This window comes from Pipistrellus kuhlii, unplaced genomic scaffold, assembly GCF_014108245.1.
Source record: "Pipistrellus kuhlii isolate mPipKuh1 unplaced genomic scaffold, mPipKuh1.p scaffold_m20_p_2, whole genome shotgun sequence".
In the NCBI taxonomy this organism is placed as follows: domain Eukaryota; kingdom Metazoa; phylum Chordata; class Mammalia; order Chiroptera; family Vespertilionidae; genus Pipistrellus; species Pipistrellus kuhlii.
Genome location: NW_023425515.1, coordinates 16,724,284 through 16,751,677, shown reverse-complemented (window position 1 = coordinate 16,751,677; position 27,394 = coordinate 16,724,284). Strand labels below are relative to the sequence as shown.

The window sequence follows — 27,394 nt, the reverse complement described above, 5'->3', positions numbered from 1 at the left end:
AGACAGGGTAACTACTATCTTCCTTTGGGGGAGATAAGGCGAGGGTCAGGAGACCTGGGTTCTCGTAACAACTTTCTCTATTAGGAGTTTTTGCTCTCGGATTGGGAGCTAACGTCTTTGTGCTCAGTTTCTACCTCTGGAAAATGTCTCATAGTCTGAGAACAAATACCTGGCATTCATGTGGAAGTATTTTGAGCTTTTCAGAAAGCCTCTGAAAAGAATGCAAGGCAACATGCTTAGCCATAACTGACTAAAAGTCATCTGCATACATGTATCTTTGTGAGGGTAAAAGGAGAGGAATAAAAACTCCTAGCCCAGTGTTTGGCACCTAGTAGGTGCTCAGTAAAATTGCAGTTTTCAATGCTTCCCTTCCCTTTTCACTCTTTTCTTGCCTTTCCACTAAAATGCTTTTAGTTTTTCTTTGCTGACTTATTCAGATTTAGCTCAGAACAATCTTTAATTTACAGAAGCACGGCCATATTTAATATTCTAGAATATTTATATGTGTGATAATGCAAACCTAGAAGCAGGACAATGTCACCACGCTTATATTGTATTATTTTAGAAAACAAACAAGCTAATAGGTCAACTGTTACTGGCAGAAAGGAAAGAGACAGACCTTGAGAAGCTTCTGATTAGGGAAGCACATGGTGGTCCAGCTACACTGATTAAAGGGGTGGTGGTTTGGGCCTTACTTAAGCTGACCTCCCACTAACTTTGTGCTAATGGAGCAAGAGGCTTTGGCTTGTCTAAATTTTGAAAATGCCTATACTCTCTCCTCTGATACTATAGAGTAATTTGTGATTCTAATGTTATTACACATTCTGTTCAAAAAAAAAAAAAAACACAGAAAAAACAACACAGGCATGCTATTATTAATAAGGAGAGATGTTTTGAGTACTCGCCAATAAATTAATCGTGGAGATGTTCTGAATGGAAGTAATTTTATGTCTATGATCTTGAATATCTTTACGCTTCAGAAAATCATTTAAGCTAAAAGACTTAGTGACCAGAGTCGACCTCTGAACATCAGCCTTGAGCCTCACTGACAAAGGCTTAGTAATGCTTCTGCTTTCTGAATCCTCCCTCCTGACCCTCCACCCCAATACAGTAAAAAGATGTCAACCGATTTCCAACCACACTCAGTTACAACTGGTAATGGGCTTAAATTTTGTTCTGTCAAGAAAAGTAAAATTAGATCTTCCTATATAGAAAAGGGGTTTTCTTTCATCAGTATCAAAAGAGGAATGAAATGCCTTTTTAACAAGAATAAATAACTGTAGGGATCTGAGCTCCAGCAGGAGTCCAACCAGGTCACTGGGCATTTCCCCTAGCCCCCAGAAAAGGAGAATTTTCTGTGCCAGCCGATTTTGAAAGGCTGACTGATGCTTGGCCAAGAGCAGAGACCTCTGGCAGGCTCTGGGCTCTAGGCTCAGGGGAGCCGGCCAGAGGACACCTCCCTGCCAAGGCCACACTCTGCATGAGCCGGAGGACACAGGCTGCTGCGGATCTCTTCTAGTCCATGTTTTCTCTCCCTCTCTACATCCCTCTTACCCATCCCCAGACTCTCTTCTAGAGGTAGAGGGACATACCTTCAGAGAAGCCCTGGAGCTCTCAGGTACCCCGTTTCCGTATTTCCCCGAGATGATGCCGCAGGCCAGTGGAGACCAAGTCATTGCTCCAACTCCTGCAGAAGAAAAACAACTTGAAAAACTGACGGTGGTGAACGGGGATCAAGAGCATGGGGGTGTTTAAGCAGGATTGGTTAGTAATGGGAAAAAGCTGGACACATGAAAAGAGTTCACACCAGCATACATTTTTCTATTAACATGTAGGCATTTACAAGTTGCACTTCATTTTTATGAGCCAATTAAACGTGTAGTCATAGGGAGTGGACCATATAAACAAGCCTGAAACTGTGGTTTATTCATGTCCAAATGTCACACTTATTTTTACTCAGACACAAACACTTTTACTTGCACGGAAATTCGGTGCTTTGCTTATCCACTCAGTGACTAGATAGTGCCTGGTACGTACCAGATGCACAATTCCCAGCGCATGGTAAACACACAATGAGTGACAGCAATAATAACAATAGTTTTTGTTGGCCTTTTTTTTTTTTTTTTATCCTTCTTCCCCTACCCAGCATTTTCCTGCTCATGTGAACCTCTGTTTTTTAGGAAGATATCGTGTTTCCCCGAAAATAAGACATCCTCCGAAAATAAGACCTAGCACATGGAAGATAAGACATCCCCTGAAAATAAGACCTAGCGCAACTTTTGGAGAAAAAATTAATATAAGACACTATAAGACACTGTCTTATTTTCAGGGAAACAGGAGTAGTTATCTCTGGAAACTTTTAAAAAATAAATATGTAAATAACCCTGAAAATGTGGTTTATTCAAGTTTTTCTGGTACCTACAATTTTTGTGTATATGTTGTGCATATATTTCCCTCCTCTCATTGACATCATTATGTCTACCTACACAAACATGCAGTGCCTGGTTTGTGAGTTGTCCTTGAATTCCATGTCTGACTTGGTTTCAGGCACAGAGCGAGAAATATATACGTATATATCCATAATCTTCTGGAAAGGCGGTGATAATCTTCTCAAGGATGCATGCTTTGGCCACAGCAAGCACCCCATGAAAAATGAGTTTATTCATGGGTTTCTTCCCTGCATTCTGTATGCATTTTTCGAACACCCACTGAGTATAGTTTATATGCCAGTCACAGTTTGCACCTCTACTTTAGTTACCCCGCAGACTACATAAAGGCACACTTGATTTTTCTATAGTCTCTGGAATGCATAGCTCTTATTATGTTAATAAGGGACATTTAGGGAAGCATTTTAATATTTCTCCCCCACCCCCCAGGTCATGCATGGGGCCTACTGTTGTTAAAAATAATCAGCAAATTTGACTGTGATTGTGGAGATTACCTATTTTATGGTAGAGCTCCGGTAACTGAACCTCCACTTTCTCTCTCTGGAAAAGATGGTACTCGGCTTGCTCACACACCGGAGGGATCATATTGAACTGTCTTGCTACAGAGTAGGCTTCCTAGGGAGAAATAAGATTGCAACTGGATTTATGCTGATGAGAAACAAGACTGCCCTGTGATTCTATGCATGAGAAATTTTCATTTTAGTAAAATCAATACAAACGAAGAAGCATGGAGGATGACATACAATAGGTAAAGTTATGACCATCAATTTCACTAAGAGCAATACCAAACACAAGAAATCCTTATTATTCTTTGGGAGGGTTTGGACCGAGTAAAACCCAGGGCAAATTAGTCCCAGTGTGAATTATGGACGACAATAAAGAAAATGTAGTTTGACTATTTTTAGAGTCAATGAAATGAAACAGACAGTATCTACAGGTGATCTTTAATTAGCATGTGCTAAACAGTATAGTCATTTAATAGAGTTTTTAAAAGAAAACTGAAATATTGTGTTCTCATTAGCTAAGAAATTCAATTTATTCTCTTGCTGCCAAAGACATGCTAAAACGCATTTCCTGTTAGACTTGCAGACACTCTTTGTTGTGTTGAGCTGATGAGTTCCAGCTCCCACATCCCTCTCTGTAATGAGGGAATTGACCAGAGAATTCTGGTGCCACAGCGATTGTGAGGAAAGATTGCAAGAGGTCTTCAGTTTACACATGGCATCTGAGAAACAGCACATGCATACCTCAGAGATATTGCAGGCTTAGTTCCAGACCACTGCAATAAAGTGAATATTGCAATAAGGCGAGTCGTATGAATTTTTTTGCTTCCCAGTGCATATAAAAGTTATGGTCATACTATAATGTAGACCTGCAATTTCTAACCTTTTTCATCTCATGGCACAGATAAACTAATTACTAAAATTTTGCTGTACATCAAAAAATATAATATTTTTGTCACTCTTACCAAAAATAGATATAATTTTGATTCATTCACACTGGATGGCTATTATTATGCTGGCTATTGTCATTTTTTTTTTTTTTAACAACCTAAGGGAAAAGAGTTCAGTGCCCCTGACTAAGTAGTCAGGTTTTGCATATTTTAAACATTCTTGTGGCATACTGGTTGAAAATCACTTCTGTAGTCTATTAAGTGTGCAATAGCATTATGTCTAAAAAAAAAAAAAAATCAATGTACATATCTTAATTAAAAAATACTTTACTGCTAAAAATGGTGACCATCATCTGAGTCTTCAGCTTGTAAGAGGTAACTTTTTTGCTGGTGAAGGGTAACATCAGTGATTGCTGATCACAGATCACCATAACAAATCCTATATAATAAAAGCTGAACATGCAAATATACTGATCCGTGGAACCACCAGCGGAATGACTGGTTGCGATGATGTGCACTGACCACCAAGGGGCAGACGCTCAATTCAGAAGTTGCCTCCTGTTTGAAGGCCCCAGGACCCACAGATCAGCCCTGAGCGCTGGCCAGGCTTAAGGACCCTACCCATGCATGAATTCTGTGCACCGGGACTCTAGGATAATACTAATGAAAAATTTGAAATATTGTGAGAATTACCAAAATCTGACACAGAGACAGAAAGTGAGCAAATCCTATTAGAAAACTGGCACTAAGAGACTTACTCCATGGAGGGTTGCCACAAGACTTCAATTTGTAAAAAATTCAGTATGTGTGAAGAACAGTAAAGTGCAATAATAACTGTCATAAGATGCTCAATGGCCATTTAAAAACAGACATGAAATTACCATGATCTCCATAGCGCTCCACCTCGAGGTTCCCCAGTACATCGCCATGCCCTGGTTTATCACGTGTGTCATGGCTCGGACAATTTCTGTGGAAGGCCAAATAGAGCATGTCGTGAGTTTTTCTATTTTTCCAAGTTATATGGTCTTTGGGTGTTTTTTTCCCCTCCTGCCCAAAGCTTAGAAGTTTAATCCAAGTATTAGTTTGATTAATATAATTGCTTTGACATTGATGACAACATAATAGTCTACCATGAAATATTGATGATGTGGAGGCTGATGGTACTTTGGGGCAAATTGACTTTCCATTTCCATTTGCAGCCATCACACTAAATGATATTAAGAACCTAATGAGCACTTTAAGTTCTTCCTTGACTTTTATTGCTTCATGGTTCCTGGCCTGATGAAAGAACAAATGATTCACCTCCTTTAGAACCTGGGTACTCTGCTCACCAAAGTGAGAAGTAAGAGAAAGCATTTGTTTTGGCTTTGTAGACTGTAAGGTCACGGAGGAGAGAAGGCCTGCCTCTGTGTGCTGGATTTGCAGAGCTGGGCCTCACACAGGGTGGCGGTATAATAGAGATGACTCAACAGCAATGTATTTAGCGGAAAGATAAACATATTAAATGCTGAGCAAACAGCTGAAGCCGCAGTGGCTCCTAGCCCACAATGGCACTCCTTGTTCTTAATCCCTTTGAACCAAACTTTATTCTAAGAGTAATGAATTTTCCTGAGGGGGGTAGGGGAAGGGAAGAGAGTAGGGGAAGGAGGGAGGGCGGGGCAGAGGGGGTTGGGGGGGAGCTGTTTGTGGCCCCACCCAATTTGCTCATCTGCTTCTCTCAGCCTGACATTACATTTCCTAAACTGGACAATGAATCACTTTGCCAGAGAGGAGGAGCCAAGTTAATCCTCTTGGCACCAGCCAGATGGGATGTAGAAGCAGGGAGCATGCAGAGCCGCCAGTTCAACTGAGTGAAAAGTCACAATCGCGGTTGGATTTCTTCTACAGAGCAGGTCAGCCCAGGATGCTACATCAACTGGCATTTTCAAGGGGCTGCAGACTTTAGCTTCTCTGTGTCCCACTGATTCCTGTGGGTTAAACGTCCTTCAAAAGAATCAAAGTCGAGTTGAGGTGGACGTATTCTTATTTCTCATAAACAGCACTGTCTAAATTGGTAGGGGACAGGATTTTGAATGAGGCAGCAGGATTAGGGTCTTAGCTTCCTTGCTTGGTTTATGTAAACCATTTTAAATTGCCCTTGGTGTCTTTCTTTGGAAGAAGGGAAAGCTTTTATTCACCATTTCTAAACAACGGAGGGTAGAATTTGGCTTATAAGCTAAACTAACTCAGCAATGGACACTAGGAAGTTTATTCTTCCTTTATAAAGCAAAAGTGATACAGAACATTTTTCTTTTATTATGCAAATAGAATGATAGACATTTCTGAAGGTTGAAGGCATTTTTAAAATTTCTGCCCCAGAAGTATTCACAGTTTTGACAACACCATCAGCGTACCACTCCCTTTCCTTCCCCATCCTGTTCCACTCAGAGTTTAAGAGTTCATTCAATCAACAGTGTTTATTAAGTGTCTGTGAGCTGGGGGCTGGGGATACTGTGGTGAAACACAGAGAGGTTCACAGATAATAAAATGAACCCTACAGACTTTCTCCTGTCTCTAGTTCATAATTAGTGAGATGATCTCAGAACTCTGCATGGCTTGGCCACATGGCCATCACTGAGACCTTGACCAGAGCAGTTAAGGTGGAGTGGAGGCTGTGAGTGCTTTTATTCACTTAATACACAGGATTAAAAGCCTAATAATTGCCAGGTACTGTGCCAATTGCTGGATTCATCTCTGTGTACAACATACAAGCCTCCTATATTCAGGGAGTTGAGTCCAGTGGGGAAAATGGAGATGTAAACAAGTAATCACAAAATTTGAAGTGTTATGAAGTAAACAAATAGCAGGCGGATATAGAGAAGGGAGGAAAGACCTATTTGGTTAGGCAAGGTCGGTCTTCCTGAGGAGTAACGTGTAGAGTTGAAAAATAAAAAGGAGCCAGCTTTGGTAAGAACAGGGGAAGCACAATCTCTAGGCAAATGGAACAGCATGTGCAAAGGCCCCGAGGCACAACTTAGTGAGTTAAGTAATCAGAAGGAAACCATTGCAGCAGGATTTAGTAAGAAAAGAGGACAGATATACAAGATGAAGTTGGCAGAGGGAAAACTATGTTATTTGTATGTTATTCAAAGCTTAATGGAAAACCATTAACATTTTTTTAGGTAAGGGAATAACAGGATGTGTTTGTTTCATAATGCTATCCCTGACTGCACATGGAGAATCCCAGGGGGAGGATTGCAGGAAGCAGGAAGATCTGTAAGCAGGTATTGCAGTATTCCAGACAGGAGATGAGGATGGCTCGGATTAGGGTGGCAGAATAGAGAAATGGATGGATTCAAATATATTTTAGAGGAAGAATCCATTAAGACTTGCAGAAGGACTGAATGCGGCAGGTAAGGGAAAGGTAGGAATCAAGGCAATGTCATAGATATCTGGCCACTTAGAGTGAAGGAGACTGAGGGAGAAACAGGTTTGTTTTTTTTTTTTGAGGGGTGAGGGTGGGGAAAATCAATGTTTCCTCGTTGAACATGCAAAAAATGGAAATGGCCTGTGATATATTAAAGGAGAGATAGTGTATAGAGAAAATTGAATGAATGACACAGTAAGTAACATGGGCTGGAGGTGTTATATTTATTAGTTACTTGTCTGTTATGCATACTTAGATTCATGGAATTAGGTGAGACTATATGAGTGGAATCTGCAGAGGGAAGAGAAGACGTTTTAAGAACCAGCACAGAGGTTGGAGATAGGACACGGTGGTGTCAGGGTCATCAGCAAACAGAGGGGCAGGAAGGAAGCTGGGGGGGGGGGGGGGAACTGTTTCAGAATCAAGAGCAGGGAGTGCTCCAAGAAGGAGCTGTGCCAACACCCTGGAACGCCGTGAGCATTTAAGTCCAAAGGGCCCCTAATAGTGTCCACTGGGTTTGGCCACATGACAGGGAGGTCATCGTGGAGCATGAGAAGAGTAGCTTCATTGTCGGTGGTGTGATAAGACCAAGGCCGAGCTGTAGCTGATGGGAAGCATGGGCGTGGGAATGGGAAGACTTGAGAGGCAACCTGGGTAGGCTGAGTTTGGAAGTGAATGGAACAAAAAGGGCAGTAGCTGAAGGGGCCCTTAAGGTCAAAGGAGAGTTTTATTTTTATTTAAAAAATATTTTTATTGATTTCAAAGAGAGAAATATCAATGATGAGAGAGAATTATTGACTGGCTGCCTCTTGCTCACCCCCTACTGGGGCTCAAGCCTGCAACCAGGGCATGTGCCCTGACCAGGAATTGAACCGACCTCCTGGTTTATAGGTTCATGCTCAACCACTGAGCCACGTTGGCCAGATGAAAGTTTTATTTTAAAGATGGGCGATATAAGAGTAAACTTGTATGATGTTGGAAGTGATCTAGAAGGAGGAGTTATTGATGATATGGGTTGGGGGTTGGGGGAAAAAGAAGGGAAAGGGAGACTTGTTAAAGTGAGATGGAGCGAGGCAATGCTGGGTGGGAAGGACATGCCCATCAACACAGTAGGATCCAGGAGGTTTGTAGAACTCATCATGGAAGACATGGGAGCTCCTGTTTGATGAATTCTATTCTCAATGACTTATCAGTCAAGTGAAAATGAGGTGGGTGTGAGAAGTGAGGGAAAGGAGAGAACAAATAGCTCTGAGTGTGGAAGAGCCTATGAAGACACTCCAATGTCCCAGCACTAAAGTTGCTGGTAATTTCTTTCTCCCTGATTCGTTTGGCCCTTGACTCCACAGAGACAAGGTCGATGGAATATTGAAAGGAGAACACCAGGAGTCCTTTTTTTCTTTGTCAGAAGCAAAATCCTTATCTTTGAGAACAGTCTATAATGGAAACAGTACTGCAAGATGTGTAGTTAAGTTTGACTCATTGAAGTATAACAATTTTAAAAAGAGCTGAAGGACAACAAAAATTGTAAAAATGGACCACATGAACAGAGCTAGCTTTCTCTTTTCTTTCCATTTTGCCTTTATTGGATGAAGGCACTTCTCACCAAGTTTGGAGAAAAAGAATGTCTTTTAGAACCACATGGACTGATAATATCACCAATTGCTCCTGTAATCGTCCCTACAAATTATTTTACAATAAAATGTATAGAAAGAGAGAAGGACCAAGGCTCTACTTTTCAGTTGAATTGTATTTGTAGTAAAAGCTTTAATCCAGGAGTTCTTATCTTGGAGGAGGTTGCAGAGAGGAATTATGGGAGAACCGATAGGCCGCAGGTAGAGATTCATGTTGCCAGGGAAAAAATTTAATTTAATATACATTAAAATTTCTTTTTAATGTCAGAGAAAAATCCCCCAAGTGTTGAGCTAACAGGAATCTCCATACTGATGGCTGAGGTGGATTTTTACGTTATTTGACTACTTAAGAACACTAGAGGGCAGCATTGTTCAGAAAAAAAAATGAGTCTGCTGATTTGTGTATCATGGAAATGCATTTTAAAAGCATCTGGTCAGGGCATGGATTCTGAGTGGAGAGAAAGACATTAGGAAGATCATTTAGGGCATTGCATTCACCTCCTTCTTGCAAAGAACACACAGACAGACTTATTCAATCTGACAACCCAGGACTGAATGTGACCACTTTGCTCTTCCAGGAATCCTTAGTTCTGTGGTTCTCAACTATGGTTGCCCTATCTGGGCTCAAAATGACACTATCCGGGCTCCACCGAAGTCCTATTATATCAGATCTCTGGGTGAGGCCTGGCATCAACACTTTAAAACCCCTCCTGGAGGATTCTGGTGTGCAGGCGTGGAACCTTCTGCTGGTCCACACCAATGCTCCCAAAGTGTGGCAGCATCAGCAGCCCCTGGGAACCCATAGAGAGGCGTTCCTAGGGTCTTACCCCAGACATACTGAATTATAAAATCTGAGGGTGGGTAGGGACTAGCAGTCGGTGTTTTAACCAGCATCCCAAGCAATTCTGGTGCAGAACCAGGTTTGAGAACCATTGCTTCATATCATTCCCAAGCAAGCCATTTCAGTGGCTGTAAACTTCCTCCCACATTTCCTTTCAGCTTTTATATAATCTGAATGGGTCATGCTATAATTTAACCTTTAGTTTAGTTATTTGCTTTAGTAGATATGTAAACAGATAGACACCATGACATACATGAATTCCATCTCTCTCTCTCTCTCTCTCTCTCTCTCTCTCTCTCTCTCTCTCTCTCTCTCTCTCTCTCTCACACACACACACACACACACACACACCACTTTGATACTTTGATATAAATCAGATCACCTGAGAAATTTGATGAACATGCAGAGGTGTGTGTCCTATCCTACTTCAATGAGCCTGGGCCTTTGTAATATTTTCATCAGCTCTCAAATCTCAAATTTGAAAAATACTGCCTAAACTATTGAAAAATTCTGTTAAATCTTCCCTGTGTGCTTCTTTCCAAGTTGAAATAATTGTTAACTATTCTTTAACCCACAGGCCTCAGGCAGCTCTCTCTTATTCCCTGAACCCTAGTGCACACTGGCCTGCTATAAATGCCACCAGTCCATTTTGCTTCCCCAAGGATTCAATTTCCCATCTGTAAGGCGAGGATGCTATTGATCCTTTCAAGCTTAACATGAGATAATGTGTGTAGACCAATTTGTGAATCTAAAAGATTCACAAGAAGCAGGATGTGGCCCTGATTGTTTTTTCTCCAATAGGCTCAGATTCTTAACATTTTAGTTATAGAAAAATAATGTTGACATTCTTCTGTCAGTACGTCATTCATATTTTAAAATGTGTATTTTATGCTAAAGGCCCTAATATAACTATTTATTTTGAGTAAAAAAAAATTGTTGATAAACTTTTTTTCAAATGGCCCTCATGCAAAGATAGACTGCTTACATGAAACCTTTGTTCATGGGAAATGTTCCCTAGAACTTTGAAAGATGCAAGCAAACATATGCAATACCTTAATTTCAATAAAGAAGTTAAAAAAAGAGAAAACACAAGGAACAAAAATAAACAAAACAAAAAAATCAAATCATAAAAAAAGAAAGTTGTAAGTAAATAGATATACTGCATGAATAATAAGCCATAGGGACTGAAGATACAAATATGCAGAAATTAGTGTTTTGATCAAATGAAATGTACTCAAATTCATTTGGCCAAAGGGACATGACATAATAATAAAAACAAAAGAAACCTCAGATATTCCAGAGCAGTTTCCTCTCACTTGAGAAGAGAAAACAGAGGCAAGGAATTCATTGTTTTAAGGCACAAAGCATGAATCTTACAAATATTTTAAAAAATGCCTACAAAATGCTGAGAGTGAAGACACAAATAATAATTATACTAGAGAGTGGGATTATGTGATTTTGCTCTGTATTTTCCACGTTTCTGTAAATTTGTGTTATCATACTCTTAAAATCTAAAAAAGAAAAAAGGCTCCCTAGCAAGCAAAGGCACCACTTTCAAGCACCAACATGCCATAGGTTAATTCATAAATAATAGGTTCAACTAAATGAAATTGACATCTTTAGAAATCAAAGGTGGCTGCCCATTGGCAGTGCCCTTCATGAGGTTAAATCTCCCTGCTCTCAGATCCTTTCTTTATGGAGAGGGAGAGGGAGAGAGGGAGAGGAGGAGGGCGAGGGCGAGGGGAGGGGGAGGGGGAGGAGAGGCGAGGTGGTGTCAGCTGGGGCCCAGGGAGGACGCAGAGACTTGCTTTCATCAGAGGAGTTGTGAACACTAAAAACAACCAGGTCTAGACCTGGGCACAATTTTTACTCCAAACCAGCTGTTTGTTTTTTATTTATCTAACTCAACTTGTTTCTGTATTTACTTAACTTCTGAAGCTTGTGGTGGTGCTGGTTTATGATAGTGCCTCTTGGTGACTTAGAGGTATCTTTTTGGTTCTTTATCAGTCTTAATCCTCCCTCGGTGCTCAGCTGAGGGTATGGAGAGGACCATTCTCCCTCACAGGAATGGAAACTCAGACCCATAAGTGAAGCAGCGTCATGCCTAGCCTTAAGGCTTGCTGACTGGGGGTGGGTAGGGCCTAGCAGAGCACATACTAGGACTGAAGAGACACTTATGTCCCGTCATTGTCTCTAACTTGGGCACATTGCTCAGCCTCCCTAGGTTTCAGTTTTTTCAAAACAAATGAGCATATTGATATTGAGCACATAGGAAATCTTTATACTAACTGTTCAGATGGGTTATATTTTAGCTTCAATTTTATTGATGAAGAAGCTGAGGCTCAGAAAGGTAGCCATTTGGGCAAGTTCTCAAGAGATGGCCTATATGGCCACTTCTAGCTCTGAAGTTTGGTGATTGTCACTTTGAAAGCTTTGTGCATGGTACACTATAAGAGATGGGGACAGAAAAGCAACATTGATCCCACTGTGTTTTTGTGAATGTGTGATGCCTTGTGTGTGGTTATATCCATTTCTTTGCTTTTAATGTGCCGTGACTATAGTTCATGATTCATTTTAATGACAAGAAACGTGAGCTATCTTTTTTGCTTCCTTGAAGAAAGACTTCAAATCTGATGACCCTTTGAAAAAGAGCGTTTTAAAAGGGCTTGTGTCTGCGTCTGACTTGTTGAAACTTAGAGAAAGAGTGATCTTCAGAAGATATTCCTTTATAAGATCAGATGATTCTGGATCAGAACAGCCCAGATTCAAGAGACAAGGAAGGGTTACCTGTGGAGCTTTAAATCTCCAAGGAGAACACACTGTCCTCACCCTGCTGCTCCCCTGAGAGAACCCTCCCTAAAGGGCACAGGGCCCTCTGTCTCTGCTCTGCCACACACTGGTTTTCCCTGACCCTAAACAGTTTGAGCTGAGCCTTTGATATTGCTCAGATGCAATTTCCAAACTTTATTCAGGAATGTGGGATATGTTATTAAAGTGAGACCCTTTTATTTTATTTATTTATTTATTTATTTATCTTTAATATATATTTTATTGATTTTACACACAGAGAAAGTGAGAGGTATAGAGAATTAGAAATGTCGATGAGAGAGATACATCGACCAGCTGCCTCCTGCACACTAAGGTACATGCTCGCAACCAAGGTACATGCCCTTGACCGGAATTGAACCAAGGTCCTTTCAGTCCGCAGGCCGATGCTCTATCCACTAAGCCAAACCGGTTTCAGCAAAGTGGGACCCTTTTAGTCTCACTTTTACCCTAAGTTCAAAGGCCCTGAACAACATCAGCAGTTGGTAAGTACCCATAAGTTTCAAAGTGAGGTTAGATCATCCATGTAGGACTGGTGCAAAAGGTTTGGCCATCTTTAGTCCAACCCTCGTCTTGAAAGAATAAGGGGGTGAAAGTTAAGGTTGAGGGACAATTTAAAAATATATTTTATTGATTTTTTTGCAGAGAGGAAGGGAGAGAGATAGATAGCTAGAAATGTCGAAGAGAGAGAAACATCGACCAGCTGCCTCCTGCACACCCCCCACTGGGGATGTGCCAGCAACCAATGTACACGCCCTTGACCAGAATCGAACCTGGGACCTTTCAGTCTGCAGACCGACGCTTTACCATCTAGCCAAACCGGCTTCGGAAGGTTGAGGGACAATTTAATTGAACTTGTTTGAGTTTGTGGCATATCTCTACCTCTCCCTGCCATGTTTCCCTTCCCCTCCATTTTTTACCTTATGTCAAACTGAATAAAACTCCAGAAAATCCCATTTGCAGAACATGCAAATAAGAACAGTTCCCCACAATAAGAGCCTGAACTCGCTGTGACTCTGCTCAATTCTTGCTCAACTCTCCCTAGTGAGGGGGCGGGGTAAGGGGGCTATGCTATTTCTTCCTCACCAGATAGGTACCTTTAATCCTAGCAAGAGAGCAACTGTCCTACACATTTAGATAAGAATGGCCAAGCGACTCGCCTGAGGCAATGACACAATTTTCTTATCTTTCAATTCCACTCTATCTTTATTATTTCTTTATAATATTCTTATCTCTACACCCAGTCTTTCCAGCAGCTCACCTAGACCAACTAGTGCCTGCTGACACTCCAAGAAATAATTATTTCAAATATTTTATCATGAAATGGCACCTCGTTCTCCAACATAATCTAAACATGGTCCCCACTATTTCTTATTAAAACCTGGCGATTCCAAAATATCAATTTGCAATTGCTACGTTTGGTTAATACTAAATGGTAGTAATTAAATTATTTAATCAGACCATTTCTGTCCCGGTTAAAAGGAGGTAGCATTCACAGTGAATATAAAGTACAGTGCTATTATTCCATATACCAAATCCTTTAAGATTTATGGAGTGAGAGTGAGTTCTAACTTATTTAGAGACATTCACAATGAGAGTAAGTAAACCCCATTGCCTTAAATTTTGCAAGGTAATAAATGAACAAATATAAATAAACAGATATAAGTGAACTAAAATTCCAGGGTTGTACACATTTCCCAGATACCTGACTTACTTCTTCATCTGTGAAGCTTAAAGTTGTATCATTGGTGGATTGTAGGCGTCTATATTAGTGTCCTGGGGTTTCCTTTGACAATGCCATTGGTCAATTTTTTTAAAGTTCAAACATGGGTCTTCTCCGGATATGGTTTATCTCTCTGACATAAATGAAAAAAATAATATTTGGAAAAGGGTTCTTTATCCTTCTCAAGTTTTTAAAGGTTTGCTCTTGTCAATTAAGCCACCAATTTCCTTGTAGAATATGGCTGTTTTCATTTGTTTGGGCTGCTATTAACAAAAATACCCTACGTGACTTAAACAGCAAACATTGATTTCTCCCAGTTTGGAGACTGGGAAGTTTAAGATCAAGGTGCTGACAGATTCAGGATCTGGTGAGAGCACTCTTCCTAGTTTTGTAGACGGTTTCTCCTTGTGTCCTCACATGGTGGAAGGGGCGAGGCAGCTCTCTGGGGTCTCTTTTATAAGCACATTAATGTCATTCCTGAGGGCCCTACCCTCACGCCCTCAGCATTTACCAAAGACCTCACACCTAATAGCATCATGTTGGGGATTAGGTTTCAACATGGGAATTTTTGGGGGGTGGAGGGGGGAGGGGAACACAAACATTCAGTCTACAGCAGTGACCTAGAAAATTCTCAAAGCAGGTGATAACAACTGTTCATCTTTGCCATAGATAATATTCCCATGAACACCTGATTTTCAATAACCTAATGTTTCTTAGTGAATGTTTCAGGATGAGTAATCTACAGAACGTATACAGAAATAAATGAGAAAATTCATATGCCATGTAGGTTCATTTAATAGAACAAATTTATCGATGAAACAATTATGGTGGAAGGTATTCTTGTATAGGGCAATAAAAACCTATCAGTAACACATAGGAAGATATGATATTAGTTATAAAGATCCCTCATTTAGTCATAATATATAAAAAAAGTCAAAAGATGACATATTTGAGAATTATTAGCTTTTTATTTTGTGATCCTCTTGTGATTCGGTCTGCCGTTTTTCTTATTTAGAAATGAGAATGTCTCAAACTTTTTGATATATCAATGGTGTTTTGGATTTGTTTAGTGGAAAATGCTTAAATTATCAAAGAGATTTATTAGTAGAGATCATTATATGTGCTTCAGAGTTGGTGATTCCAAGTCACTTTTTCCTGGCTCTGTGCTCTGCTTATCCAGAGCTGGATTCCTTGTGGCTTGAGGGTGGCTGACAGTAGCATCTGTGGCCACCTGCTTCCTTGTCCATCTCTGTCCAGGGCTGTGTGCCTCAGTAATCCAAGACTCTTGACATTCACTCTGATTGGACTGTTTTGGTTACATGAACCAGTGATCTGAGCTGATTGGCTTAACACAGCCCAGAACTCACCTTGGAATTGAGGTCCAGCAAGGGGAGGGGGAGTGGCCTTCCTTTGGGCCAATTGGCAGTTTGGGAGAAGCATAGTCACTTACATGAAAATCTTCTGGGCTGACAACCAACAATTTCCTCTGTGCTCACATGGGGTCTGGTTGGGCACATCCACAACACAGGGACAGTGAGAGAGCTAACTCTACGAGTGTCTACTACGTGCTGGGAATTTTATCAACACAATTGCACTTAAGCATTACTGCCGAACAATGAGATGCTATTATTATATTTTCATTTTACATTTGAAGAGACTGAGGCTCAGAGAAATTAAAAACTTGATGAAACCAGGTTTTCACTTTTCCTCTAAAACCAGCCTCACCCACAAATGCCCATGCCCAAACAAAATGAAACGTATCTTTTCCCATTTCTCTTCAGCTGTATTTATGCATTTCATGCTCACGTGTAGAGGTTTAAAATATCTCTATCAAGTGAGGAAGTAAACCTCTGGGCATGTCAAAAGGAAATGTATTATGCAAAACACTCATTAAGGAATGGTTTTCCAAATGTTCATTGAGATATTAAAAATTTAATTTAACCAAATCCCACACATTCTATATGGCACCTAATATTTCTACATCCATTATTAATGGAACAATTATTTTTATACTTGGGAACATCTGTCATGGCATTGCAGATATCTGACTCAAGCATCCCATTTCTGATCTTTTCATTGTGTGAAGGTCACCATCATTGGTTAGACAGGCGGATGTAGAATCTTGATTTGTAACTTCTTACTCTATTATCCTGTCTGCAGCTTTTAACATTTGTACAGCTGTCTGTGTATCAGCTTCTTGGGACAGGCTTTTAACTTTATTTTAAAAGGAATTCTATCTTGTGGATGAAAGATTAAAGAAGGCAGCTTGGCAGAGGATTGATAGGAGGGAAAAATATTTATCCTAATGAGATTTTTCTACTGGCAAATTTATCTTCATGCTGTAACAGGAAGCAATTGGTATTCTTGCAAAGTGTAGAGCTGGCCTTAGTTCCTGGTCCTGTCGTAGGAGACGAGACATCTGGAAGGAGACACTATCCTCATTTTAATGATATCAAAAACCCTACCCTTCTACAATGTGGCTTCCCAGCAGCCCCAGATCCATCTGGCTCTGCAGAGCCTGCCTATGTTTGGGAGGAACGTGGTAACTAACCAAAAGGGATTTTCAAAACGTGGCTTGGTGGTAAACTGGTAAATACTGGTAAATCACTGCTGAACTGGTAAAGAGGAACTACAGCGAGGCACCTGTCACTCTGTATGTTAATATGTGAGGCAGGCCCAGGAGTGGCCAAGCAACATTCATCGAAAGAGCCATTGTGGAGGCGCTGGCCTGTCCCGGTCTACCTTGGGATGCTCAGCATTCTTTTCCTTGTATCTAGTTTCCGCTCCATGCTGTGTGTGTTTGTATCTGGAACCTTTGATCACTTTCTTTGGGGCTTTCTTTCCCATTTCTGAGGTTCTCCTCCATCCCTCACCCAAAAATGTCTGTTTTCCCCTATTTTTTTCCCATTAGAATCTTCTGCAAAGGGAGGATTTAGCAAGTTTTTTTTTCTTTTTAATATAAGATAGTGTTTCTTTAAAAAAAATTTTTTTAAATTGATTTCAGCGAGGAAGGGAAAGGGAGAGAGATAGAAACATCAATAATGAGAGAAAATCACTGATTGGCTGCCAGGCATGTGCCTTAACCAGAATCGAACCATGACCTCCTGGTTCATAAGTCGATGCTCAACCCTGAGCCACACCAGCTGAGCAAAGATAGTGTGTCTTAATTATGTCTACCACAGGATCCACTTCAGTGCCACAAAAGAAAATGTTATTAGACAACTTTGACTTTGCAAGCAGTCTAGCTCTAGCTGCTCTTGGCCATAGAGAACACTCAGCAAGTTAGAAATAGGCAGACTTGTGCCCAGCCGCGTGGCCCGAGAGGCCCCGAGGGAGCAGGACAGGCAGTGAGAGGAGCCAGACGCTCACTGTGGAGCTCCCCTAGGCACCAGCAGGAACCGTTTTCTGTTCCCTGAGATCACATGCTTCATACAGGTGGCTGCCCAGTGAGTGTGTGTGACCACATGCTGCTCCTCTGTTATTACTCTTTAAAAACAGTAAACTATAAAATAAATGGACATTATGTTTTCTCTCACCCTGCCATGGATTCTCTCTCACAGCCTGCTTTGGCGGCCACTGAGGGAAGGGCCCGGCTCAGCACAGCCTCTTTGGGAAATGACAGTGGATATCTGGCGCAGGCACGCTCCTGGGGGGATGTGTGAGAAGTGGTTTGGCTTCTGAAGGTGGAGTCTCAGGGAGGAAAACCAGCATTGACTGTGTATTTCTAAACCCTAAGGACTGTGCCTGGACTTCAATAGCCTTGAGGTCCTCATTACTATTGACAGCTCAGTACTACTGGCATTTTATCTCATTTGCGTGTGTATGTGTGGGGTTATTGTTTCAATCTTTAGTTTTGTCAAAGTAACCCATATGCATAGTTTAGATCAAAATAAAAAGGCCTGCAACAAAGAGCAATGATAGTCCTTCCATGTTTCACCTGCATGCCAGAGGATACCGTTTGCAACACACACAACATATTCTGGTATCCTTCTCTACATTTTTCATCATTTATGCATTACTATCATGGTCCAGATTTTTTCAGACATTATCTATTGGCCTGTGGAAGTGAGGGTTTTAGCTTCCATGCATACATTCTTCTACCTTCACTATTTTCTCAATATATTTTCATCTCATTTTAGGATTGAATCAACATCCTGTGTTTTCATTATAATGATGGTGTAGTTAGTGTCTACTACCGAGCAGAGCCGTTTATGATGATTTACGATTTCCTTTCTTCTATTACTTTTCATTTTTCTTTTGGTTGACAATCCTTTCATTAACTTAGTTCTATTTAGAGCTATAGCTAAAAATTTTTTTGTTCAAACAAATATCTCTCAGTATAGTTTTCCACATGGTCACACTTGTGGAGAACTCAGTTTCTTTTTATTTTCTTCCCCATGTAACATCCCAGGTAGAGTCCACCATCCGCCTGCCACACCCTACATCCCCGTCACCCTGGAGATTGTCTCCTTCCCTTTAATGGGTTGGATCCCATGGCTTCCCCTTTGTGGAGTTATCCTCTCATTTTGGTGAAGCAGATTTTCTGGTAGCTTCCGAGCAATTGTGTTTGGGAGATAGAAAAGTCAAAATATTGTTTCCTCACTCTTGTTTGGTAGCTTGCCCACCAACCAAGAGTGAGGAGTTTTTGTTGGTTTGTTTGTTTGTTTTTTCCTTAGGATTCTGACGATTTGTTCCACAGTCTTCTGGCTTTCAGTTTTGTTGCTGAAAACCACTGGGCAATCTTTATTCTTTAACCTTCATGTGCATACTCTATGAAGTCTCTGGAATATTTTATGATGCTTTTCTTTATTTTTTTCAGCTATGAAATTTCATGTTAAAGTTTCTTGGTGTGGGTCTTCATTCATTGTCCCGGATATACTGGGTGGGCACTTTCAGTCAGGAAACTCATACTCTTCAAATTAGACTTTTTTATAATGTTTTTTCACTAACTACCTCTCTTCCATTTTACCTGTGCTCTCTAGAAATCTTTTAGTTGAATTGATTTTGGACTTCTTGGAAAGAACCATCATTTCCTTATCTTTTCACTCCAATTATCCATTTCCTACTTTTAAAAATTTCCCTCAACTTTAAAGTTCAACATTTTTATTGTTTTTTTTTAAGTTAACTATATAGTTTATAATCTCTATTATTTTTTCTAGTTCTATGTTGCTATTGTTTTCTCTTTTATCCTGTACTTATTCCACTGATGCAATATATTTTCTTATCCCACCAAGTATATTAATTATAGCTTCTATGAAGTTTTCTGTATCTCTCTGCATTGTTCTGTGTTTTTTTTTTTTCTACTGAGCTATGAACATTTTTTTTTTCCATATTGGAAGTTTCCTTTGAATGTCACGTGATCCTTGGGTTTCCATTCCTGTTTAAGAGTAAAGCACGAAAATTGTACTTAGATGGCATTTCTCAGCTAGAACAATTAGGAGACTTGCCACTTTGTCCCACTGCGGTTTTCTTTCACAACAACGTCAGTATCTGTTAGATTATTTTTTTTCTGAGATAGTTAATTTTCTCCAGAGAAATGTTCTCTTAACTTTGCCTGGGGAAAGGGCATGTTAGTGACCTGAAGGTAAGTGAGAGGGAAGGTCTGGGGTCTCACAATTTTTTTAAAAGCCTGGTCTCATCTTCCTCTGTGTCTGGTATCCCTTAGACTAGAGCTTCTCAATGAATTTCTCCCGTTGATGTATCCCTTGCCTCCTTCATTGGAGGAGAAAGGCAGGACTCTGCCTACAGATGTGGGGACATGAGCTTTAATAGCTCTATACAGTCTTTTAAATAACTACCCTGTTTCTAATTCCCACCTCAGCCCCGTGTTCTGTAACATTGGTGCCTCTAATGCCTTAACCATTTCAGGTTGTGTGGTGCAAATTAACCTGCTTCTCACTTGTGGACACTTTTTTTCCTTTGCAAAACACCTCAAATTTCTCTTACAAAAGTATTTAATAAGCGCCACATTAGTACAAAAACACACAGCCTATATATAGCTCACCCTTTAAAACCAGAACATCCACATGAATTCAGGATAGATTATCTTTACTTAAAAAAAAGAAAAAAATCTAAGGCACACACTGGGAACTGGGCTAACTGGCAGAACACTGCCTTGGTAGGAAGATTTTGACAGGAAGCAGGCATTGGAGACCCTCCATTCCAACAGAAAACCTAACCAACTGATTCATACAGAAAAGTTGGAGCGAGCCTGCACAAACATTCCATAAGCTGAGCAAAGGAGACCTTGATCTGCTTCCAGCAGAAGCACACTCGTAAGCACACACTTGTGGTTCGCCCACAGAAAGCATACATGTTTGTGGCACTAACAACTGAAAAGCATATAATACTTTGATCTTGAAGTGGGTAATCATGGAACTTTCAAGATTATATCTACTTGGTTATCCTGAGTATTCATCTATAAAAAATAGTGTGTTGTTGTTGTTGTTGTTGTTTTTAAATGCTTTAAAGAGAGTTCTGGAAACGGGGCACCACATTAGGACCAGAAGACAGTGCAGATGTAAGACTTAGACATGTAGCTTTTAGATAAAACTTGCAGTTGACTTGGACATGTAGCTTTTAGATAAAGGGGATCTCTCTCGAGTGACTCTTACAGCTAAGACTCTCTGTGACCATAGTAGCTTTAGAAATTTCAAGACCGGCAGCTGGTTGAGGAACACCCTAGATAAATGTTCCCAACCAGTAAAAACTCCATGGGTCTGACCCCAAACATGTGTGCTGGGAAAGCTTCCAGGTAGAATGCTGGAAGTGGACTTGTCCAGAGGAGCCGACTCCACGCCCCGACACTCACCCCTGAGAGATGCCTTGTGTGCACTTTCAATAAATATTTTTAGTTCTGCTAAGCCATTTACAATTTCTCCATTCCTTTTCTATTTTCATATATTTTGGTCCAAGTTTTGAGTTGTCAGCTACTTTCATTAGAAAGGAAGTTTTTATATTAGTTCTTTGCCCTGGATGCTTTTTACTAGGTGATTTTTTATTTTGAAAGAAAGGGGCAGAAATATTTTATGTTATCATCCTAAATCAACAGGTTTCCTTGCTGTTTTCCAAATGAGAAAACTGAGAGTCAGAGATTAGTGGCTTTTACTCCCTCACTCCCTATTTCATCAAAAGTGCTCTTGTCGAGGTTATTGATGATCCTGGCACCAACACCAATGATTCATAGTCCTCAACTTGCTTGACCCTTCATAGCCTTTGATAAGGGTGATCACTTCTTCCTCCCGGATTGTTTCCTTTACCTGTTCCTTGGGCGCCATACTCTTCTCTCCCTCCTCCCATCCTCCTAATGTGGGGGAGCCCCAGGGTGCTCAGTCCTTGGTTCTTTTCCCTTCCTTCTTCCCTTCCTTCCTTCCTTCCTTCCTTCCTTCCTTCCTTCCTTCCTTCCTTCCTTCCTTTCTTCCTTTCTCCATTCCTTTTCTATTGTTTCCCTGGACCCTTCCATCCACTTGTTCTTAAAGAAAAAAAAATTTTTCTTACATAAGTAAATTTGGGGTTGACTGTAGTAGGGTTTCAAAAAGTCATCTAAACGTATGTTCTCTAATTCTCATTAATTTTGCATGATTCTCTTCACTGAAGCAAGTCACAACACAAGCTTACCTCTCAGAATTAAAAACAAATTAGCAAAAGCTAAAAATGGGAACATATTTAGAAAGGATGGAAAATTCCAAACTGCAGGGAGTAAGGTTTTGTGGTTCCTAATCTTTTCCAGTATTTGAACACTGACAAACAATTACTCCCCAAGGAGAAGTAACACTTTCAAAAATATTCAGATTTCTATGGTGGGTTTGTGGGAGGAGCAGTGGTGGGATATGAGGGATGTCTATGTGTAATGTATACATTTTACACAGCTGGCCAAATGCCTTATTTTATAGTTTGTGGAGACTTGAATCTTAAGCATACAAGGTTTTCCTAAACTTCCAATTATTTTGGACATAATGATATTTTCTTATGAAGTAAACCAATTTGTTTTCTGAAACTAATGAAAACTCAGACTGGCCCCATGGATTTTCTGCCCCCTCTGGGCCATAGACAGTCCTGACATAATTTTAAAATATAAACACAGCCTCCATAGATGTCAATCAAAATTTCAAACTCAAATTCCTCTCCCTTTCCTAGCTGGAACCTGCTCAGGCTAGAAGCCTGCAATAAAGGGTAGTGACATGGGGCATGGCTGGTGTTTTCATTCCTCTACTTTCTGCTTCTCCTCCCGGCCCTTCTCCTACTGGCTCTGGATGTTTGTTCATCCTTTTCTCAAACATAACCTAGAGGACAGGACCTAAGATGATACCACACCGGAAACAAACACAGAGGCCCTCCCTGCCACCCCAGCATTCTCCTGGCTATACCACTAAAGAGACTCAGTCCACTTTTCCACCTCTGGATTTGCCAAACATGAGTCAGCTTACAAGCTACTATATTCCCCAACCATGGGGATCATGTTTGAAACTCCCCACTCCCAACCAGAGTTGAAGTGAAGGGGAAGCCCTCTCACCCTGCTGGTGTTGATGGTGCTCAGAGCACAGTTTTATTCAGGTATGTCCTTCTCAACTAGACCCTCTCTCCTCTGTCTCAACCTTTATATTCTTCAAGCAAGTGAGGGGCTTCAGAGTCCCAGAACTGAGAGAGGGGGAGGAAGAGAAAGGAAACTCATCTTTACAGAATGCTCACTCATGAATGGAGAAGGGTTATGGCCCCCATTATAATAATGGATTTGGTCAGGAAGCCTCAGTGGATGCTAAATTCAGTTTGTGGGGGACACAGGAAATTCACCTAGTTTCAAAGAAACACACCTCATGTTATTAATTACTAAGTCAAAGAGGTACCATCATGTTGGAGAAAGCTGGCAGACATCATCTTAACTGAGTGGTCAACTTAACATGACCAGTAATGGGACACACTGAGAAGGACCCAAAAAGTATTCTTGCCCAAAAGGCTTACTATTAATTTAATCGTAGGGAAAACAACTACACAGATCTAGACTGAGAGACATTTTCTAAAACAATTGGCTTGGATTAAAAAAAAAAAAAGATAATGTTATTAAAGAGAAAAGAAGGTGAAGGAGCTATTTTAGACTAAGAAAAGAAAAAGCCAAGACAACTAAATGCACTGTGGATTCTTAATTAAATCCTAGGCTTGCCTCCACATCCACCAAAACCTAAAAGAATATGAAGCACATTTTAGGAGATGTGATATGGCTTGCTTATTATATAATAGTGGTGCATCAATGGTGAAGCTCTGGGGGGTGAGGATTGTGTTGTGGTTACATAAAAGAATGCCTTGTTCTCAGGAGACAGAAGCAAGTGTGGGTGAAATATCATGAGAGAGAGAGAGAACAAGGAAGGGAGAAATAGAAGCAAATACAGCACAATTCGGTAAATCTACGTGGAGAGTATTATATGTTTACCTTTTCAGCTTTTCTGTAGGTTTTAATTTTTCAGAATAAAAGGTTGGGGACAGAAAGAGACATGGATCCAGCCCTCACCCATCTCCTTTGCAAGTACACAACATGGAGATTAGGTACCTCTCTTTGAAATTTTATTTCGATTGTGTCTTGGTGCCTGGATGAAACTTAAATTATTACATCTTATTATGAATATTAATTCCTAAAAGTATAAACATATATAATGACAATTTCAACCTTAGAATGTATGTGCAGGGCATTGCAATATATAAAAACATTTTCACTTATATTGTCTCATATTATCTTTACAACAATCTTGGAAATAGCTAGAGAAGGTAATAGTTTTATTCTTCCCATTTTCCAAATGAAAAACTGAACAACAGAAAGTCTGAGCAACTCAACCAAGTATACACACCTAAAACGAATGCCCTCACCCTCTGATTGAAGACTCCCATTTTTTTTTCCACTACACATATTAAATACCCATACCCATAGGGGTTTAACAAAACCATTTACTCCCTTTGTTACTTCATTTTGTACAGAAAGTGAAACTGAAGGGTCTTTATTCACCTGGGAATTCCAGATTAGCAATAGTACAGGTGGCTCTGCTCACTCCATGGAATCAGCATGCTCGTCAGCCCTGAGTTTAAGTGAGATGCTGCTAAGTGACAACTGCTCAACTCTGTAACCCCACCTGCCCAGATTAGAGAGCTGAGTAATGTTCGTCTCCGAGTTCTACCCATGTCATTGCAGATCAGCTGCAGCACAATGAGGAACTTACAGAGATGAGTATAACAATGAATTCTCCCGAGACCGATTCAACATCTCCTCCGAATATGGAGGTAAGTCTTGTCACAACTCCAGCGATCTTCCAGGGAGATGACAACTCCCACAGAAGGATGTTCACGTGTGTCACAAAGCCATAGCCCCTCAAATACTAACAGCTGTGTTTCCACCTGACAGCTGGGGTGAGCAGGGCCATCTTCGTTCTCCCTCTGCCTAACAGTAACTTAGGAGGGAAAACATGCCTTCTGAACTCGGTGAAAGCCACAGATTTGTGGTGAAGAGGACCCACAGGGCCCAGCCATGTGGCCCACATTTTCCCTCCTTATGTGTCGCATTAATGATAGGGGTTGAATCGCTTCTGCCTTCACTGTTGACTGAAGATGTGAAGAAAGGACAAAGCTGTGTGTGTGTGTGTGTGTGTGTGTGTGTGTGTGTGTGGTGGGGAGAATAGAGCAAGTAGCTAAATTGCATAGAGTATATACATATTCTTCTCCAGGATCCTCCCCCTCCCTTCAGATCAGAACTTTATGGAATAAGGTTGGAATCCTTAACTTTCTATAAAAGCACAAAACACAGCACACCTAAACAAATTACTAAAATTCTGTGGCACACCACAACATATGTTTTTAGCAGGTTTGACAAAAAAAGGTATACTTTTGATTCATTCAAATGGATGGCTAGTGTCATTTTTTAAAATTTGATAATCTAATGGGAAAAGAGGTCAGTGTATGTTTTAAAAATTCTTGTGGCACACTGGTTGAAAATTGCTATTCTATTCTATACATGGTGTAATTGCAAAGGATACTTTTCCAAAATAAAATAGTCCCTGGACTTAAATGGGAAGCAATTTAGGGCTTTCACAGCCTAAACAGCACTTGCACACTTTCACTCGCTCAAACACTTTAGTGCTCTGTTTTGATGTTTCATTATTGAGAATAGTGTGATATCATATTATCCCTGTAAAAAACTCTTCTTAGACTAAAAACAATTATAATTTGCCTTATCATACATGTATTCTTTGATTTGATAAAAATATGCATTTTTATGTCATTTCCATAGATAATTTTTTATCTGAATTTCCAACATTAATATTGCTTTATAGTAAACTCCTAATTAACTCAGAATCAAAGAAACAGAAAACTCTAGGAGAACATTATATTTGTCAGAAAAACCCACAGAAAAACTCATATGCACTTTGATTATTTATAACTTTTATAGCCCAATAGCAAGAATAAATCTTTATAGAACCTGTTGATATTATAAGATCATGAACTACCTATTGAATCATCAAGGACAAATTACCTTCAGTATAATTTTATGTTGATTACTTTATTCTCATTCTTTGAAAATTTATAAATCTATGTTATTGTAAGCCTCAAATAACAAGAACATTCCCCCCCCCCCCCTCTTTTTTCCAAGTATTTTCATTCTCATTAACTTTGGGTGATACTCCATGATTATAAACCTCAATTAACTGGATCATTGTAAACCTCAATTAACTGGATCATTCTTTTTAATTTGCCCTCCCAAACTATCTTCTTTCTCAATAATATTATGTAGGTTCCATAAATAAATGTAAATTGAAAAAAATCTGTTTTTAGGAATGTCCTGAAAGTTTTCACAGGAGATGTCAAAATATTGTCTTCAAACAGTTGTAACAGAAGGGAAATAAAATGAGAACCAAAAACCAAATTGCAATGAAGGCTCTCATTTTTTAAAAAAATATATACTTTATTGATTTTTTAGAGAGAGGAAGAGAGAGGGATAGAGAGCTAGAAACATCAATAAGAGAGAATCATTGATCAGCTGCCTCTTGCACACCCCCTACATGCCCTTGACCGGAATCGAACCTGAGACCCTTCAGTCCGCAGGCCAATGCTCTATCCACTGAGCCAAACCAGTTTCTGCTCATTTTAAATAGTGGCTCTGCAGACTGGGAACTAATCAGACCTAGAGTCGTTATAAAATAGGAAGCCACTCAGATGACTTACTTCAAAATAAGATGTAAAATAAGATGGCTGGATTATAAATTCCCCTTCTAATTAATTTTATTGTTTTCATTTATGGAACCACAGAAGTGAAAAGAACCTGGAAAAAGTAAGTGAGCACTGTACCCAGCAGAAGCCACAATTCCAATGCCTGCAACTACTTTAAAAAGGAATGAAGATGCAGGATGCTGAGCATTGGCTTTGAAGGTAAATATTAAGGCTGAAAGACTTTTACTGGAAAGGTGGTTATTTTTCATATTCAGTCAAATCAGTCTGAGTGTGTTTCATTTCCTACCATGAGTGGAATAGTCATCGAGCTAGAATCAGTAACTCCAGAGTCTTTTATTAAATTTCTTTACTCACCTTCCATGGGGGTGTTACTGTCTGGTCGATTTGCGAAGACGACATCCACATACTCCAGCTGCAGCCTCTGGAGGGAGCCCTTCAGTCCTGGGAACAGAAGCAGGGCAAACAGAGAAAGTCCAAAATGAGCACTATTGGAAAGAATTGAAGTTTGGTTATCTTTAAGAATTTACTTTTTTAAAATTAAAAAGCATTGGATTAGCTTCAGGGAAGCACTAAATACAATGATGTGCTAACTGACCCCTAAGTCCTTGTAAAATTATGTCAAAGTTTGATTTTGTCCCCACAAAGAAAAGTCTTAGCCTGGCCTCAGTGGCTTAGTAGTTGAGCATTGACCTATGAACCTAAGGAGGTCACAGTTTAATTCCAGGTCAGGGCACATCCCTGGGTTGTAGGCTAGATCCCCAATAGGGAACTTGCAGGAGGCAGCCGACCAGTGATCCTCTCTCATCATGTTTCTCTCTCTCTCTCTCTCTCTCCCTCTTTCTCTCTCTCCCTCCCTGCTTCCCTCCCTCCCTCCCTCCTCCCTCCGTCCCTCCCTCCCTCCTCTGCTCTCTGAAATCAATAAA

The 27,394-nt window shown here is 40.2% G+C and overlaps 1 protein-coding gene across 2 annotated transcripts in view; it reads right to left on the bottom strand.

Annotated features, from left to right (window-relative positions):
* Positions 1-27,394, bottom strand: part of KCNAB1 (potassium voltage-gated channel subfamily A regulatory beta subunit 1) — a 292,960-nt gene that overhangs the window by 20,237 nt on the left and 245,329 nt on the right. For both annotated transcript variants that reach the window (XM_045583626.1, XM_036444322.2), the window contains exons 8-11: positions 26,826-26,912; positions 4,722-4,807; positions 2,942-3,062; positions 1,593-1,687 (exon numbers count right to left, since the gene is read on the bottom strand). In XM_045583626.1, the coding sequence (XP_045439582.1) occupies positions 1,593-1,687; positions 2,942-3,062; positions 4,722-4,807; positions 26,826-26,912 (389 nt within the window). The remainder of the gene's footprint in view (positions 1-1,592; positions 1,688-2,941; positions 3,063-4,721; positions 4,808-26,825; positions 26,913-27,394) is intronic.